Below are 18,009 nucleotides of genomic sequence, written 5' to 3' on the forward strand. Positions count from 1 at the left end.
TTTTTTTTAACTGCTTCCTTTGCTGAAATGTTTCCTGGCTGTTTGAACATGAATTTTTCAGGTTTAACTACTGTGGGAAATCATCTTGACCTAGTAAAGCAATACATATTGAAGCAGCTCTTTGCCCTGCTTAGATAATGTATGTTTTCTGTACAGTTGAAGAATAGAGCTAAACTTTTCAGGGCTGATATAATCTCAAGTATCTAGGTTGTAACTCATTAAGGGTTGGGAATTCTTAGTATATGGTGGTAATTATTTTTATTTTTTTAAGCTGTGGAGTCATTATCTGGTAACTTCCTTTTTTTTTTTTTCTTTTTTTGAAACCTTACGCAGTAAAGATGTCCAGGTAAGGGATTCAGATACTTAAAACTGAGAATGTTTTGTCTGTAGGTCATGCTTTATACCTTGTATGTGGTTCATATGCCCACCTTTGTGTGTGTGTGTGTGTGTGTGTGTGTGTGTGTGTAATTTGTTATAACCCTCAAGCCACAAATTTGAGGCTGGCTGCAATTAAAATTGTGCTGTGTGCTACAAATAGAGCTACCATACGATCCAGAAATCCCACTACTGGGCATTTATCCAAAGGAGATGAAATCGGTATATGGACGAGACATCTGCACCCTCAAGTTTATTGTAGCACTTCACAATAGCCAAGATACCGAATCAACGTAGGCGTGGATAAAGAAATGGATAAAGAAAATGTGGCATATATACACAATGGAATACTTTTCAGCCACAAAACAGGAACCTTGTCATTTGTGGCAACATGGAAGGAACTGGAGGACATTCTGTTAAGTGAAGTAAGCCAGGAACAAAGTTAAATACTGCATGTTCTCATGGAAGCTAGAGAGAGTTGATCTCAGGAGTAAAAGGTAGACCAGAGGACACTTGAGGCTGGGAAGGGGAGGGAGCACAGAGGGATAGAAACAGATTTGTTAAAGAATATAAAATTAACAGTTGGAAGGCAGAGATACTAATGTTCTATACCACTGTAGGATGACTAGCTAGAAGGAAGATATTGACTGTTCCCAACACAAATGATAAATGTCTGAGATAATGGATATGCTAATCACTATACATTATATGTATTGAAATGTCACTGTGTACTCCACAAATACGTACAACTGTATGTCAATTTAAAGAGTGTGCTGTTATTCTGGTAGGCCGAGGCGGGTGGATTACCTGAGGTCAAGAGTTCGAGACCAGCCTGACCAAAATGGTGAAACCCCGTCTCTATTAAAAATACAAAAAATCAGCCAGGCACAATTGTGGCGGGCATCTGTAATCCCAGCTACTCGGGAGGCTGAGGCAGGAGAATCACTTGAACCTGGGAGGCGGACATTGCAGTGAACCGAGGTCACACCATTGCACTCCAGCCTGGGCAACAAGAGCGGGAAACTCCATCTCAAAAAAAAAAAAAAAAAAAAGAGTGTGCTGTTTAGTTATACCTATAAGAATTCTTTTTTTTTTATTAATTTTTTTTGCATACAAAAACAATAAACATTTTCTAAAAATACATACAAACAAAAAGATGCGTATCAAACATATTAGGAAGGTTGCACATGGGAAGTCGGGGAATAGAAATGGGGGTGGGAGATAAAATAAATGAGAGAGGGACTTTATATGGATCAGTGATAATAACTCAATCCTCTATTTGACAAAGAAGAGGGAGAAGGAAGAGGAAGAAAAAGAAAGTGGGATATAGGATCAGAAAGGGAGGAAAATAGAAAAAATTAGAGTATGACTCCAGGGTAGACCTGTTTTGTTGTCATTGAGTTGGTTGGTTGGTTTGTCTGTTGTATTCTTCATGTTTCGCCAAGTTGGCCAGACTGGTCTCGAACTCCTAGCCCGAAGTGATCAACCCGCCTCGCCCCCCAGAGTGCTGGGACCACAGGCGTGAGCCACCACGTCCAGCCCCCACATTGCTTCTGGCCTCCGTGGTAGACCTCCCAGACGGAGCGGCCAGGCAGAGGAGCTCCTCACTTCTACCCAGACACGGGGCGGCCGGGCAGAGGGGCTCCTCACTTCCCAGACGGGGCGGCCAGGCAGAGACGCTCCTCACTTCTTCCCAGACGATAGGTGGCCGGGCAGAGGCGCTCCTCACTTCCCAGACGATGGGTGGTCGGGCAGAGGCGCTCCCCACTTCCCAGACGATGGGTGGCCGGGCAGAGGCGCTCCTCACTTCCCAGACGGTGGGTGGCCGGGCAGAGGCGCTCCTCACTTCCCAGACGGGGCGGCCGGGCAGAGGCGCTCCCCACTTTCCAGATGGGGCGGCGGCCGGGCAGGGGTTGCAATCCCAGCACCCTGGCAGGCCAAGGCAGGCGGCCGGGGGGTAGAGGCTGCCGCGAGGCCAGACCACGCCACCGCACTCCAGCCCGGGCAACACCGAGCACTGGGTGAGCGAGACTCCGTCTGTAGTCCCAGTACCTCGGGAGGCTGAGGCGGGCAGAGCACTCGGCGTCAGGAGCTGGCGACCAGCGTGGCCAAGATGGCGAACGCGTGCCTGCATCCAAAGGAGAAAAGGCAGGCAGCGGTGGCTGGCGCCGGCAGTCCTAGGCAGTCTGCGGAGCGGGCAGCAGCAAGCCGAGTAGATTGTAGCCGGGGCCAGAGAGGGAAAGAAAGAAAGAAAGAAAGAGAGAGAGAGAGAGAGAGAGAGAGAGAGAGAGAGAGAGAGAGAGAGAGAGAGAGAAAGGAAGGAAGGAAGGAGGAAATTTTCAAGAATTATTTTATTTTCTACCTTTTGCTCCCTAATACTCATGGAATGCCTAGCATCTGAATTAGCAATAAAAGGTGACTCCCTGTCAGCACTTGGGGAGAGAGTGACACCTGCTGCTGGAAGCTCTGCTAAACGTTTCAAAACAACTTGGTAAATTCCAACTCATGCTTCATACTACACATTTATTGAGCACTTTGTGTCCTGAATTGTGCTATGTTTAGTGTGCTGTGATTTTATTGCACGTTCTCATTTAATTTCTGAGGTAGATGCTATTGTCCCCATTTGATAGATGAGATAATTGTCTGAGAGGTTCAGGTCATGGGCTTGGTCTTTGACTTTTGAAGCTGTTTTTGTGGCTACTATGTTCACTATGCTGGAGAGTTGCATCTTCTATAAAACCTGTAGGGAATACTTTATTTTATTTTATTTTTTTTTAGTTTGGGATATGACCTTTGTTGAGCTTATCCACCAGAGTGGAAATAATATCTGTACAAAACCAAATGTTTGTTACTATAACTTCTGCATCACAATTAAAATCCAAACAGTTTTTTAAAAACAGTCAACTCAATCAAAACCCACTACTTCAGAATCAATAGCTTCTTTGAAGCCACAGTAACACTTAAATATGGTTAAGACTCGAATGCAGAAATTTGGTTGGTTGGAAAGGTAATTAAACTTCCAACTTGCTCAAATAGAATTACAAAAAGGCAAAATTGTGTTTTTCACAGAGATACAGTCCACTGGAATCACCAACACTGGACAGCTGTTAGAGTATTTAGAGTCCTGAGATAACAAGGAATCCAGGCATCCTTTAGACAGTCTTCTGTTGTCCTTTCTTCCCAATCAGAGATTTGTGGATGTGTGGAATGACACCACCACCAGCAATTGTAGCTTTGATGAGAGAATCCAATTCTTCATCTCCACGAATAGCAAGTTGGAAGTGACGAGGGGTAATACGCTTTACCTTTAAGTCTTTTGATGCGTTTCCTGCCAGTTCAAGTACCTCTGCGGTGAGGTACTCCAGGATGGCTGCGCTGTACACAGCGGCAGTCGCGCCCACACGTCCATGACTGGTCGTCCTAGATTTCAGGTGTCGATGAATACGGCCCACTGGGAACTGCAAGCCGGCTCTCTGCAAGCGGGAAACCGCCTTTGTCTCGGCCTTTCCGGAGTCCTTTCCAGCCTTACCCGCCAGCCATTTCGAATTCCGCTGAAGCTCAAGCAAGCAAGGCAGAGAAAAGGCTAATGGGACCCACGGTGAGATCCCAGCACCTACTCCTTCGTCGCACCGCGATTCAAACTGCCAGGGAATACTTTTAAAAGTGATATTTGAAGAGAAATAAAGTTCTAAACTAGTAATCATCCAGGAAGTGGTAAGACACATACAGGTATGTTGGTATGGAGTAGATAGACTTTAAGCTAACTTACCAGCCAAACCTTTCTTTTTAAAATTACCTAAATTAAGCTTCTAACTATACTGGCATTTGATAATTAGACAAAAATAAAATAAATAGGAAGACTAGAATACAAAACGGAGTACATAACTCTGACTCTAGCAAATAATTGACCAAGTTTTTTTTTTTTTTTTTTTTTTTTTTTTTTTTTTTTTTTTTTTTTTTTTTTTTTTTAAGACAGAGTCTTGCTTTGTCTCCCACTGGAGTGCAATGGTGCCATTTTGGCTCACTGCAGCCTCCACCTCCTGGGTTCAAGTGATCTCCCATCTCAGTCTCCTGAGTAGCTAGGACCACAGGTGTGTGCCGCTACATGAAGCTAGTTTATTTTTTGTAGAGACAGGGCCACACTATGTTGCCCAGGCTGATCGTGGACCTGGCTCAAGCAATCCTCTCACTTCAGCCTCCCAATAGTGCTAAGATTATAGGCGTGAGCCACCGTGCCCAGCTGACAAGAGATACTCTTTGTTTCTTGGATTATCTATTTGGATTTTACTAATTGTTTAAAAGTTTAGTTAATATTATAATTTAAAAATTAGTAGTAGAATATGCTTAGAATTATAATTAACTAGTATTTTACTCTTTGCTACACATTTGGCTAACGACATTTAGACCTTTGGACAAGATTGGTTCTGTGGAGACTCTTACCCCAACTTCGAATTCTCATGCTCTTATATAAAACCTAGTAGGTTTTTTTGTTTTGTTTTGTTTTGTTTTAGATGGAGTCTTGCTCTGTCGCCCGGGCTGGAGTGCAGTGGCACGATCTTGGCTCGCTGCAACCTCGCAACCTCCACCTCCCAGGTTCAAGCGATTCTCCTGCCTCAGCCTCCTGAGTACCTGGGATTACAGGTGCCCGCCACCACGCCCAGCTAATTTTTTGCATTTTTTAGTAGAGATTGGGTTTCACCATGTTGGCCAGGCTGGTCTTGAACTCCTGACCTCGTGGTCCACCTGCCTCGGCCTCCCAAAGTGCTGGGATTACAGGCGTGAGCCACCGCGCTTGGCCTAGTAGGGCTTTTTAATTCCACATTTAAGTTCTGTATTTCCATAGAGAGAGATAGTATCTAAGCTCTTCCTGAAGAGTGAGCACCTTGTTTCTGAAGGTTTAGCTCCTAATCCATTCTTGCAAAAGAATAGAATTTTTCAGCCAATGTTAGAAAGAGTAGCATGCCATTAGTCTAATGAATGCTGTCTCTGCAAGTGACTGCCAAATGTTGACATTCTTACATGAAATCATCAGAGGGCCGTGGTAAAATGTCTTTAGTACATATGCTTAGAGGTCTGTTGCATTCTAAAAGACTAAAGAAAAAGGACATGAATGGCTAGAATCTAAGATATGAAATGTTACTTTCAAACTATTAGGAAGATAAGTAATTCAACTCAGGGACACAGGCTGCTTATTGTGCACTCACAAAAGGAAAGGGACCATGACGGAATGAGAACATGGGATAACTAACCTACAAGCTGCGCATAGGATGCTGAAACCAGCACTGCTGGGATAGTAACAGGAGAGACTGTGGTGTGTGCCCTGCCAGCGGGTCTTGCTCCCTTGCATTAGGAAACTCCTCGGCTCCTGGTGATTGGCCCACTCCCTGGAAAGCCTTTCCCCCTCCTCTCTCTGGAGAGCTATTTCCTCATCTATGAAATGAGGATAATAATACTTCATGGGGGGGTTTGTGAGGATTCAGTAAGATGCACCATGTGAAGTATGCGATGCATGTAATGAATGTTAGCTTTTTTTTTTTTAAATTCCCTCCCTTTATTTAAAGATCCGGTTCAAGACTCACCGCACCACTCCATCAGCCCCACTCTGCTTTCTGAGGTCTTATTTCTGCTTCAGATTAGAGAAATCTCTCCCACTCTCCCTCACTCACAGTTCTGTAACACTCATCTCTATCACCTCTCAGCATACGCCACCTTGTGTTTTCTGCTCCAGACAGAGATTGGAAGATATTTTTGAAGAAACTGAACCCAGCCCACAGAAAAATACTTACAAAGTTTGAAAAGATTGACTTGCTGCCTGATTATTTAAAATGGTTTTACGATCACGTTTGCAAATTTTATTGCTACCACTTTTTTAGCCAGAGGTTTCTCTTTTGCACTGTGTGCTTTTGTTCTTCTGCACATTTGCTCATGCCTAACCCTCAGCCAGTGAATGTTATTAATATGGTCAAAGGCACGCAGGTAGTTCATGGCAAAGCTGACTACAGAGCTGAGATCTTCCCACTCTGTGTATTTTTCTCCCTTGTTATGTATACCTGGCACCTTGCCTTGAACATGGTAGGAGTTCAATAAATATCTGTCAATTAAAACAAAGAGAGGACATTGTAATAGCATCATAATATAGGAGCGGTAATTAAGCTGCCATTTTAATAAGCAGTTCAGAAGGTTTTTAGTAATTAACAGCAAACGGTGGGGAAGGAGAGGACAAGGGAAGAGGGTTCTTGAAATACAAGCCAGAGTCAGAACCAGGTGCGGGGGCTGCCGGGTTCACTTGAAGTCTGGCTACATTCTAATGCTTTGGCATCTTAAACTTTGATTTCACTGGTCACGTTCTTGTGGGATATGCAGCTTGACATGCTCTTTGAGGGAACAAATTATATATTAGAGCGCATTCATGTCCACTTAAGTTCGTGTCCAGCTAATAAAGAAAATTTAGAACTATTTAGTCTCTTGGCAGATTTCAATCAGACCTCTTGTATTCCATGAAGGTTCTCTGAGCTTTCTTTTGCTATAAAATAATTTATCTGATAATAATAAAATATCATGATGGTATAGAGGTAGAAGAGTAAGGAACTGGTCACTGCCCAGGAGTAGGTAATATACCGTTAGGATATTAGAATGGGAGGCTGAGCTACCTACTTCTTGCATTTCTAGGTCACAGGAAAATCATTTTCAAGTTGGAAAAGGAAACAAACTAGCCCTGTTCAAAGGGAACCAAATCCCAAAGGGGAGGAAATTTTTAGCAAAGTGCTTCATACATTTTAATAAACTTTTTTTTTTTTTTTGAGATGGAGTCTTGCTCTCTCACCCAGGCGGGAGTGCAGTGGCGTGATCTCGGCTCACTGCAACCTCCGCCTCCTGGGTTCAAGTGATTCTTCTGCCTCAGCCTCCCGAGTAGCTGGGACTACAGGCACCTGCCACCATGCCCGGCTAACTTTTTGTATTTTTGTAGATATGGGGTTTTACTGTGTTAGCCAGGATGGTCTCGAACTCCTGACCTTGTGATCCGCCCACCTCAGCCTCCTGAAGTCCTGGGATTACAGGTGTGAGCCACCGCACCTGGCCTTAAATAAACTTTTAAGTCTCCAAAGTCAGATAATTTGCATTCCAGGTGACAGAAAGAATTTGCAAATGTGATTGTAAAGCCATAGATGATCAGGCAGCAAGTCAATCTTTTCCAACTTTGTTAAGTATTTTTCTGTGGGTTTGGTTCAGTTTCTTCAAAAAAATCTTCCAATCACTGTCTGGGGCAGAAACTGCTCATATGTCTTCATGCTGGGAATCACATATGTGGGAGGAGACAGGATCTGACAGTTGAGTGGGTTCCCTTTCACAGAATCCCTCTTCTGCCACCTGCCTACCTCACCCAAGGCCTCCTCAGCATCAGGAGAGTCCTGAGCCTCTTCTGTTCCATTTCTCCAAAGAATAAATCTGCCCCTTGGGAAGTGTGGCTCTACAGAATTGGAAAAGGGACCTGTGGCCTAAAGGCTTTGTAATAGAGTTTTGAAGTGAAATTGAAATGCTGGCTTTTAGTATGACACAATACCATGGTATTTAATTTTTAATGGAACTACATCATACAAACACACCAGAAAAGCACACAGCTTGATGAATGGTTACATTCATGTGATCACTGCACAATCAAGAGCGTGACTACTTCCTTTGTCAATTGTCCACTTTGGACCAGAAATGTAGTTAGAGTCTTACCTGGTTCAGCAACTGAATCCGAATTCTCTTGACCAAGGAGAGTTTCTAGTGTTGTGACTTGAGGCTTTGCCTGTAGCCTTGTCCTGTTACACATGTTTATCATTAACCTAGATAAGGCCGCTGATGCCAAGCTTATCAAATTTAATACTGAGGCAGAGGAAAAACAGCAGCTGACACTTTGTTCTACAGGACAGAATCAAGATCCTGCAGAATGTTTGCCTTGATTTAAAAGTTCAGCTGCACAAATGGAGGAGAGGAAACATAACCAGGATTAATAGCAATACATACCCAAGAGCCGTAAGGATTTTAGTGGACTACAAGTGCTCACTTCCCCACAACTTAAGACAACCGTAAGCTAAATTATTAAAGGTAAGCCTAAATTACAGAGAAGACAATTTCCTTTTATTTTGCTTTGATTGGTCACGGGTGGAAAAGCATATTATGCTTAGTGCATCGTATATGACTAGCATCCACAGGAGACAAGAAAGTAATCAGGATTTTTGTTGTTGTTTTGTGTTTGTTTTTGTTTCTCAGACAGAGTCTCACTCTGTTGCCCAGGCTGGAGTCCAGTGGTGTGATCTCAGCTCACTGCAACCTCCACCTCCTGGGTTCCAGCGATTTTCATGCCTCAGTCCCCCAAGTAGCTGGGACTACAGGCGCGCACCACCACACCCAGCTAATTTTTGTATTTTTAGTAGAGACATGATTTTGCCATGTTGTCCAGACATGTCTTGAACTCCTGGCCTCAAGTGATCCACCCACTTTAGCCTTCCAGTATGCTGGGATTACAGTCATGAGCCACTGTGTCCAGCAAGGAATTGCTTAAGGTCTAGCAGTAATTACACAAAATAATTTAAGGAAACAGAGGGATAGTCTAGAGCAGCTCTGTCAAGTACAGTAGTCATGAGCTGATGTGGTCATTGACATCTCTGAGTACAGATTATAGAACATTTCCATCATTACAGAAAGTTCCCTTAGACAGAACTGGTCAAAGAGGACTAAATAGAAATATCAAAGTTGTGTTCAAATGTCTGAAATGAAATTATGTAAAATAGGGTGAGTCATTCATTATTGCCCCAGAAAGCATAAGTGTATCAGGAAATAAAGTTCTAGGTGTTTGCTGTTTAAAAATTCAAACTTTGGAAGAACTTTCTTAAAATTAGAGCTAGTTATCTTCCCCTTCATTGATGGTTTAGGCAGCAACTATAGGATTCTTAGTCAGTGTATAACGAAAGAGATCCTTAAAATGAGGATGAATTTCTAAAAATAAATTTTATTTTATTATTTTATTTATTTTGAAACAAAGTCTCAATATGTTGCCCAGAGTACAGTGGCACAATCTTGGCTCACTGCAACCTCCGCCTCCCAGGTTCAAGTGATTCTTTCACCTCAGGCTCGTGAGTAGCTAGGACCACAGGTGTGCGCCACCACACCTGGGGCTAATTATTGTATTTTTTAAGTGGAGAAATGGTTTCACCATATTGGCCAGGCTGGTCTCAAACTCCTGACCTCAAGTGATCTACTTGCCTCAGCCTCCCAAAGTGCTGGGATTATAGGCATGAGCCACCACACTGGGCCTAAAAATGAATTTTAATTGACACATAATAATCACATGTATTTATGGGGTACAGTATGATATTTCATGATATAGTTGTATACAACGTGTATGATCAAATCAGGGGAATTAGCATATTCATCACCTCAAACACTTATCATGAAATGAGGATGAATTTGAACTGGGTTGTATTTCTTTTTTGAGACAGGGTTTCACTCTGTCCTCCAGGCTGGAGTGTAGTGGCATGATCATGGCGGCTGCAGCCACAAACTCTTGGGCTCAAACAATCCTCCTGCCTCAGTCTCCTGAGTAGCTAGGACTACTGGCATGTGCCACCATGCTCAGATGCTCAGCTAATTTAAGAAAAAAAATTTTTTTTTTTTTTTTTTAGAGATGTGGTATTGCTATGTTGCTCAAGCTGGTCTCAAACTCCCGGCCTTAAGCTATCCTTCCACCTTGGCCTTCCAAAGTGTTGAAATTACAGGGACAAGCCACCACAGCTGGCCTGAACTGGATTATTTCTAATGATACTTCCAGCTTACCATGGTTCTAATGTAGATATTTTAGTTTATTGTTGCAAATATTTTTAAATAAAGTTTACAAGGTTTTTTTGTTGTTGGTGGTGGTGGTGGTAGGTTTTGTTTTGTTTTGTTTTTTGAGATGGAGTCTCGCTCTGTTGCCCAGGCTGGGGTACAGTGGCACGATCTCAGCTCACTGCAACCTCTGCCTCCTGGGTTCAAGCAATCCTCCTGCCTCAGCCACTTGAGTAGCTGGGGCTACAGGCATGCACCACCATAACTGGCTAGTTTTTGTATTTTTTTTTTTTTTTTTTTTAGTAGAGATGGGGTTTCACCATGTTGGCCAGGCTGGTCTCAAACTCCTGAACTCAAGGGATCCACCTACCTTGGCCTCCAAAAGTAGGCTTTGTTTTCATCAATGCTGCTTGGACTACTCTAGCCTAATTCATATTTAGCTACTTTGGGTTCCTGCAGAGAGCTGTGTCTCTCTTGCTTCTTGGCATTTTCACTTTCTCTTTATGATATCTAGAACAGTCTTTCCTCTCCATGCACTTCTGCCCTCTTCACCTGGCTAATTCCCACACATACTCCGGTCTTGGCTCAGATATCACTTTTGGTGATCATTTTCCAGAACATTCTCTCCATGTCTGGCTGAGGTACCTCTCTGATGTACTCCCATGACACTGTCTACTTCCCCTATTACGGTACTTAGCACCTAGATTATAAGGCCAGTTTATTTGTCTGTATCCTTCACTAGATTATAAACTACTCAGGTAGTGTCATAGTATTTATTTTATTCACTTAGCTTCCTCAGTTCCTACAGAGTGACTGGGTCTTCCTAGGAGCTAAGTAAAAATAAAAGCATGGCTACTTTGGAATGAAACCAGACAGGCTGACAAAAAATGTCTAAGAGAAAAGTGATTTTAGTATTTATTGAATGAATACATGTTCCATCAATTATTGTTGACCAAAATCAGAATACCTATAGGTATGTAGACTTTTTGAGAAAGCGAAAATACTTGGCAGTGACCCTATAGATAAGGAGAGAGAGAGAGAAAGAGAGAATCAGGTAGAGAGAGAGACAGAGAAACATGGAGAATAGCAATTGTTTAAAATTCAGTTAACATTCATTGTGTAAAATCAGTATTACTCTGATACTAAAACCAGAGAATAACAATACAAGAGAGGAAAACCAGAGACCAATATCTCTTGTAAGTTTGGATGCAAAAATTCACAACAAAATATTTAATAAACCAAATCAAGTAACATATAAAAAGAATTAGACACCATTACCAAATGGAATTTATTTCAGAAATGTAAAGGTTAGTTTAATATCCAAAATCAAACAATGTAATATACCATATTAACAGAATGAAAGAAACCATATGATCATTTCAATACATGCAGAAAGAAGCATTTGACAAAATCCAACACTCTATCATGACAATAATTTTCAGCAGACTAGAAATAGTAGGGAACTTTTTTAACCTGATAAAGGGTTCTAAAAACCTACAGGCAACATATTTAATGGTGAAAAGTGGAATGTTTTCTTCCTAGGATCAGGTACAAAACAAGGATGTCTATACTTACCACTTTTAGTTATCATAGTAATGGAGGTTCTAGGGCAAGAAAAGGAAATGAAAGGCATTCAGTTTGGAAAGGAAGAAGCAAAACTACCTCTATTTGCAGGCAAAATAATCTTTTATATTAAAAAATCCTAAGGAATCTATTTAAAAAACTATTAGAATGAATAAATGGTTTCAGCAAGTTTGCAGAATACAAAACCAATCTACAAAAATAGTATTTCTATATGCTAACAATAAATATCACAAAACATAAAATAAAGAAAACATTCCATTTCCAATAGCATCAAAAAGAATAAGATACTTTTTAAAATTTTATTTATTTTTTAATTTTTTACTTTTTTACTTTAATAGGTTTGGGGGGAAGAGGTGGTGTTTGGTTACATGAATAAGTTCTTTAGTGGTGATTTCTGAGATTTTGGTGCACCCATCACTGGAGCAGTGTATATTGTACCCAATGTGTAGTCTTTTATCCCTTGCCCCTGCTACCATTTCCTCTGAGTCCCCAAAGTCCATTGTATCATTTTTATGCCTTTGCATCCTCATAATTTAGCTCCCACATACAAGTGAGAACATATGATGTTTGGTTTTCCATTTCTGAGTTTCTTCACTTAGAATAAATCTCCAATTTCATTCAGGTTGCTGCAAATGCCATTATTTCATTCTTTTTAATGGCCGAGTAGTATTTCATGGTATACATATACTACATTTTCTTTATCCATTCATTGATTGATGGGCATTTGGCTGGTTCCATATTTTTGCAATTGGAAATTGTGCTGCTATAAACATGTGTGTGTGAGTATCTTTCTCATATGATGACTTCTTTTCCTCTTGGTAGATACCTAGCAATGGGATTGCTGGATTTAATGGTAGACTTACTTTTAGTTCTTTAAGGAATCTACATGCTGTTTTCCATAGTGGTTGTACTAGTTTACTTTCTATGCCACCATCTATTATTTTTTGATTTTTTTGATTATGGACGTTCTTTCAGGAGTGAGATGGTATTGCATTGTGGTTTTGGTTGGCATTTCCCCGACGACTAATGATGTTGAGTATTTTTCCATATGTTTGTCGGCCATTTGTATATCTTCTTTTGAGAATTGTCTTTTCATATCCTTAGCCCAATTTTTGATGGGATTGTTTGTTTTTTTCTTGCTGATTTATTTGACTTCTTTGTGTTATAGATTCCAAACATTAGTCCTTTGTCAGACATAGAGATTGTGAAGATTTTCTTTCACTCTGTGGGTTGTCTGTTGACTCTGGTGATTATTTCTTTTGCTGTACAGAAGCTTTTTTGTTTAATTAAGTTCCACCTATTTATCTTTGTTTTTGTTGCATTTGCTTTTGGGTTCTTGGTCATGAAATCTTTGTATAAGCCAATGTCTAGAAGGGTTTTTCCAATGTTATCGTCTAGAATCTTCCTGGTTTCAGGTCTCAGATTTAAGGCTTTGATCTACCTTGAGTTGATTTTTGGATAAGGTGGGAGATGAGGATCCAGTTTCATTCTTCTACATGTGGCTTGCCAAATATCAGCACCATTTGTTGAATAGAATGTCCTTTCTTCACTTTGTTTTTGTTTGCTTTGTCAAAGATTTCAGTTGGCTGTATTTGGCTTTATTTCTGGGTTCTCTATTCTGCTCCACTGGTCTATGTACATATTTTATACCAGTACCATGCTAGTTTGGTGACTATGGCCCTATAGTATAGTTCAAAGTTGGGTAATGTTGATTTGTTCTTTTTGCTTCGTCTTGCTTAGGCTATGCAGGCTCTTTTTTGGTTCCATATGAACTTTAGAATTTTGGTCCCATATGAATTTTAGAATTGTTTTTTCTAGTTCTGTGAAGAATGGGAATTGATGGGAATTGTATTGAATTTATAGACTGCTTTTGGCAGTATGATCATTTTCACAATATTGATTCTATCCATCCATGAGCATGGAATGTGTTTCCATTTGTTTGTGTCATCTATGATTTCTGTCAGCAGTGTTTTGTAGTTTACCTTGTAGAGGTTTTTTGCATCGTTGGTTACATATATTCCTAAGTATTTTTTTTTAAGCTATTGTGAAAGAGGTTGAGTTCTTGATTTGATTCTCAGCTTGGTTGCTGTTGGTGTATAGCAGAGCTACTGATTTCTGTACGTTAATTTTGTATCCTGAAACTTTGCTGAATTTGTTTACCAGTTCTAGGAGCTTTTTGGATGAGTCTTTATGGTTTTCTAGGTATATGATCATATCATCAGCAAACAGCGAGTTTAACTTCCTCTTTACCGATTTGGGTGTCCTTTATTTCTTTCTCTTGTCTCATTGCTCTGGCTTGGACTTCCAGTACTATGTTGAATAGAAGTGGTGAAAGTGGGCATCCTTGTCTTGTTCCAGTTCTCACAGGAAATGGTTTCAATTTTTTCTCATTCAGTATTATGTTGATTGTGGGTCTGTCATAGATGGCTTTTATTACATTGAGGTATGTTCCTTGTATGCCGATTTTGCTGAGGGTTTTAATCATAAAGAGATGCTGGATTTTGTCAAATACTTTTTCTGTGTCTTTTGAGAGGATCACGTGTTGTTTGTTTTTAATTCTGTTTATGTGGTGTATCACATTTATTGACTTGGGTATGTTAAAGTATCCCTGCATCCCTGGTATGAAACCCACTTGATCATGGTGGATTATCTTTTTGATATGCTGCTGGATTCGGTTTGCTAGTATTTTGTTGAGGATTTTTGCATCTATTTTTGCATCTATGGTTTGGCTGTGTCCCCACCCAAATATCATCTTGAATTGTAGCTCCCATAATTCCCATGTGTTGTGAGAGGGACCCGGTGGGAGATAATTGAATCATGGGGGCAGTTTCCCCTATACTGTTCTTGTGGTAGTGAATAAGTCTCATGATATCTGATGGTTTTATAAGGAGAAACATTTCGCTTGGTTCTCTTTCTGTCTTCCCTGCCCCCAGGTAAGATATGCCTTTCACCTTCTACCATGATTGTGAGGCCTCCCCAGCCACGTGGAACTGTGAGTTCATTAAACCCCTTTTTCTTTATGAATTACCTAGACTCGGGTACGTCTTTATCAGCAGTGTGTGAATGGATTGATACAATGTTCTTCAGGGATATTGGTCTGTAGATTTAAAAAAAAATTTTTTTTGGTTATGTCCTTTTCTGGTTTCGGTATTAGGGTGATACTGGCTTCATAGAACGATTTAGGGAGGGTTCCCTCTTTCTCTATCTTTTGGAATAGTGTCAATAGGATTGGTACCAATTCTTCTTTGAATGCCTGATATAATTCAGCTGTGAACCCATCTGGTCCCGGACCAGATTCGTTGGCAATTTTTTTTCATTACCATTTCAATCTCACTGCTTGTTATTGGTCTGTGCAGAGATTCTATGTCTTTCTGGTTTAATCTAGGAGGATTGTATATTTCCAGGAATTTATCCATCTCCTCTAGGTTTTCTAGTTTGTGTGTAAAGGTGTTCATTGTAGCCTTGGTATTTCTGTGGTATCAGTAGTAATATTTCCTGTTTGTTTCTAATTGAGCTTTATTAGATCTTCCTTATTTATTTATTTATTTATTTAAGAAAGAGTCTCACTCTGTCACCCAGGCTGGAGTGCAGTGGTGCAATCTCGGCTCACTGCAACCTCCACCTCCTGGGTTCAAGCAATTCTCCTGCCTCAGCCTCCCAAGTAGCTGGGATTACAGGCACCCGCCACCATGCCCAGCTTATTTTTGTATTTTTAGTGGAGATGGGGTTTCGCCATATTGGCCAGGCTGGTGTTGAACTCCTGACCTCAGGTGATCCACCTGCCTCAGCCTCCCAAATTGCTGGGATTACAGGCATGAGCCACTGCGCCTGGCCTTCTCTCTTCTTTTCTTGGTTAATTTTACTAATGGTCTATCAATTTCATTTGTTCCCCGCCTTTTTTTTTTTTGAGATGGAGTCTCACTCTGTCACCCAGGCTGGAGTGCAGTGGTGCAATCTTGGCTCAGAGGTGTCACCTCTGCCTCCTGGGTTCAAGCAATTCTCCTGCCTCAGCCTCCTGAGTAGGTGGGATTACAGGCACGTGCCACCACGTCTGGTTAATTTTTGTATTTTTAGAAGAGACGGGGTTTCACCATGTTGATCAGGTTGGTCTAGAACTCCTGACCTCATGATCTGCCTGCCTCGGTAGCCCAAAGTGCTGGGATTACAGGCATGAGCCACCGCGTCCAGCCTCATTTACCTTTTTAAAGAACCAGCTTTTTGTTTTATTTATCTTTTGTGTTTGTTTGTTTCAATTTCATTTAGTTCTGCTCTGATCTTCATTATTTCTTCTCTTCTGCTGGGTTTGCATTTGGATTGTTCTTGTTTCTCGAGTTCCATGAGGTGTGACCTTAGACTGTCTAGTTGTGCCCTTTCAGACTTTTTGATGTAGGAGTTTAATGCTATGAACTTTCCTCTTAGCACCACTTTTGCTATATCCCAGAGGTTTTGATAGGTTGTGTCACTATTATTGCTCAGTTCAGATAATTTTTTAATTTCCATCTTGATTTCATTGAACCCAATGATCATTCAGGAGCAGGTTATTTAATTTCCATGTATTTGGATGGTTTTGAGAGTTCCTTTTGGAGTTGATTTCCAATTTTATTCCACTGTGGTCTGAGAGAGTACTTGGTATAATTTCAATTTTCTTAAATTTACTGAGGCTTGTTTTGTGGTCTATCATATAGTCTATCTTGGAGAATGTTCCATGTGTTGATGAATAGAATGATATTCTGTAGTTGTTGGGTAGAATATTCGTAAATATCTATTAAGCCCATTTGTTCTAGGGCATAGTTTAAGTCCATTGTTTCTTTGTTGACTTTCTGCCTTGATGAACTGTCTAGTGCTGTCAGTGAAGTATTAAAGTCCTCCACTATTATTGCGTTGCTGTTGATCTGATTTCTTAGGTCTAGTAGTAATTGTTTTATAAATTTGGGAGCTCCAGTGTTAGGTGCATATATATTTAGGATTGTGATGTTTTCCTGTTGGATAAAGCCTTTTATCATATATAATGTCCCTCTTTGTCTTTTTTAACTTTAATGATTTAAAGTCTGTTTTGTTTGATGTAATATAGTTGCTCCTGCTAGCTTTTGCTATCCATTTGCATGGACTATCTTTTTCCACCTCTTTACCTTAAGTTTATGTGAGTCCTTATGTGTCAGATGAGTCTCCTGAAGGCGGTAGAAACTTGGTCAGTAAATTCTTATCCATTCTGCCATTCTCTATCTCTTAAGGGAGCATTTAGGCCACTTACATTCAATGTTAATTTTGAGATGTGAGGTACTATTCTATTTATCATGCTATTTGTTGCCTGAATACCTTGTTTTGTTTTGTTTTGTTTTGTTTTTTTCATTAGGTTGTTGTCATATAGGTCCTGTGAGATTTATGCCTTAAGGAGGTTCTATTTTGGTGTATTTGAGGATTTGTTTCAAGATTTAGAGCTCCTTTTAGCAGTTCTGGTAATGGTGACTTGGTAGTTGCAAATTCAGCATTTGTTTGTATGAAAAGACTTTATCTTTCTTTCATTTATGAAGCTGAGTTTCACTGGATACAAAATTCTTGGTTGACAATTGTTTTGTTTAAGGAGGCTAAATGTAGGTTCCCAATTCCTTCTAGTTTGTAGGGTTTCTGCTGAGAAATCTAATGTTTAGCTGATAGATTTTCCTTTATAGGTTACCAGATGCTTTTGCCTCACAGCTCTTAAGATTCTTTCCTTCATCTTGATTTTAGATAACCTGATGACTATGTGCCTATGTGATTAATTTTTTTTGTGATGAATTTCCCAGGTGTTTTTTGAGCTTCTTATATTTATTTGAATGTCTGGGTCTCTAACAATGCTAGGGAAGTTATCCTTGATTTTTCCCTCAAGTATGTTTTCCAAACTTTTAGATTTCTCTTTTTTCTTGAGAACACCAATTATTCTTAGGTTTTTTGTTTAACATAGTCCCAAACTACTTGGAAGCTTTGTTCTTTTTTTTTTTTTTTGAGACAGAGTTTTGCTCTTGTTGCCCAGGCTGGAGTGCAATGCACAATCTCGGTTCACTGCAACCTCCACCTCCTGGGTTCAAGCAATTCTCCTGTCTCAGCCTCCCAAGTAGCTGGGACTACAGGCACATGCCACCACCCTCAGCTAATTTTTGTATTTTTAGTAGAGATGAGGTTTCCTCATATTGGTCAGGCTGGTCTCAAGCTCCTGACCTCAGATGATCTGCCTGGCTCAGCCTCCCAAAGTATTGGGATTAC

General features: G+C 40.6%; 1 protein-coding gene across 2 annotated transcripts; it reads right to left on the reverse strand.

Moving 5' to 3' along the window:
- Positions 1–3,128: 3,128 nt before the first annotated feature.
- Positions 3,129–4,098, reverse strand: LOC129480175 (histone H2A.Z-like). Of its 2 annotated transcripts, XM_063638346.1 has the most exons (2): positions 3,828–4,098; positions 3,129–3,719 (listed from the first exon to the last, which is right to left on the reverse strand). In XM_063638346.1, the coding sequence occupies exons 1-2, from the start codon at positions 4,077–4,079 to the stop codon at positions 3,528–3,530; spliced, it is 444 nt and encodes a 147-aa protein (XP_063494416.1). In that variant the 5' UTR covers positions 4,080–4,098; the 3' UTR covers positions 3,129–3,527. The 2 variants fall into 2 exon arrangements, with proteins under 2 accessions (XP_063494416.1, XP_055129891.2); XM_055273916.2 differs by having other exon boundaries at positions 3,129–4,098.
- Positions 4,099–18,009: the final 13,911 nt, after the last annotated feature.

This window comes from Symphalangus syndactylus, chromosome 4, assembly GCF_028878055.3.
Source record: "Symphalangus syndactylus isolate Jambi chromosome 4, NHGRI_mSymSyn1-v2.1_pri, whole genome shotgun sequence".
Taxonomy (NCBI): domain Eukaryota; kingdom Metazoa; phylum Chordata; class Mammalia; order Primates; family Hylobatidae; genus Symphalangus; species Symphalangus syndactylus.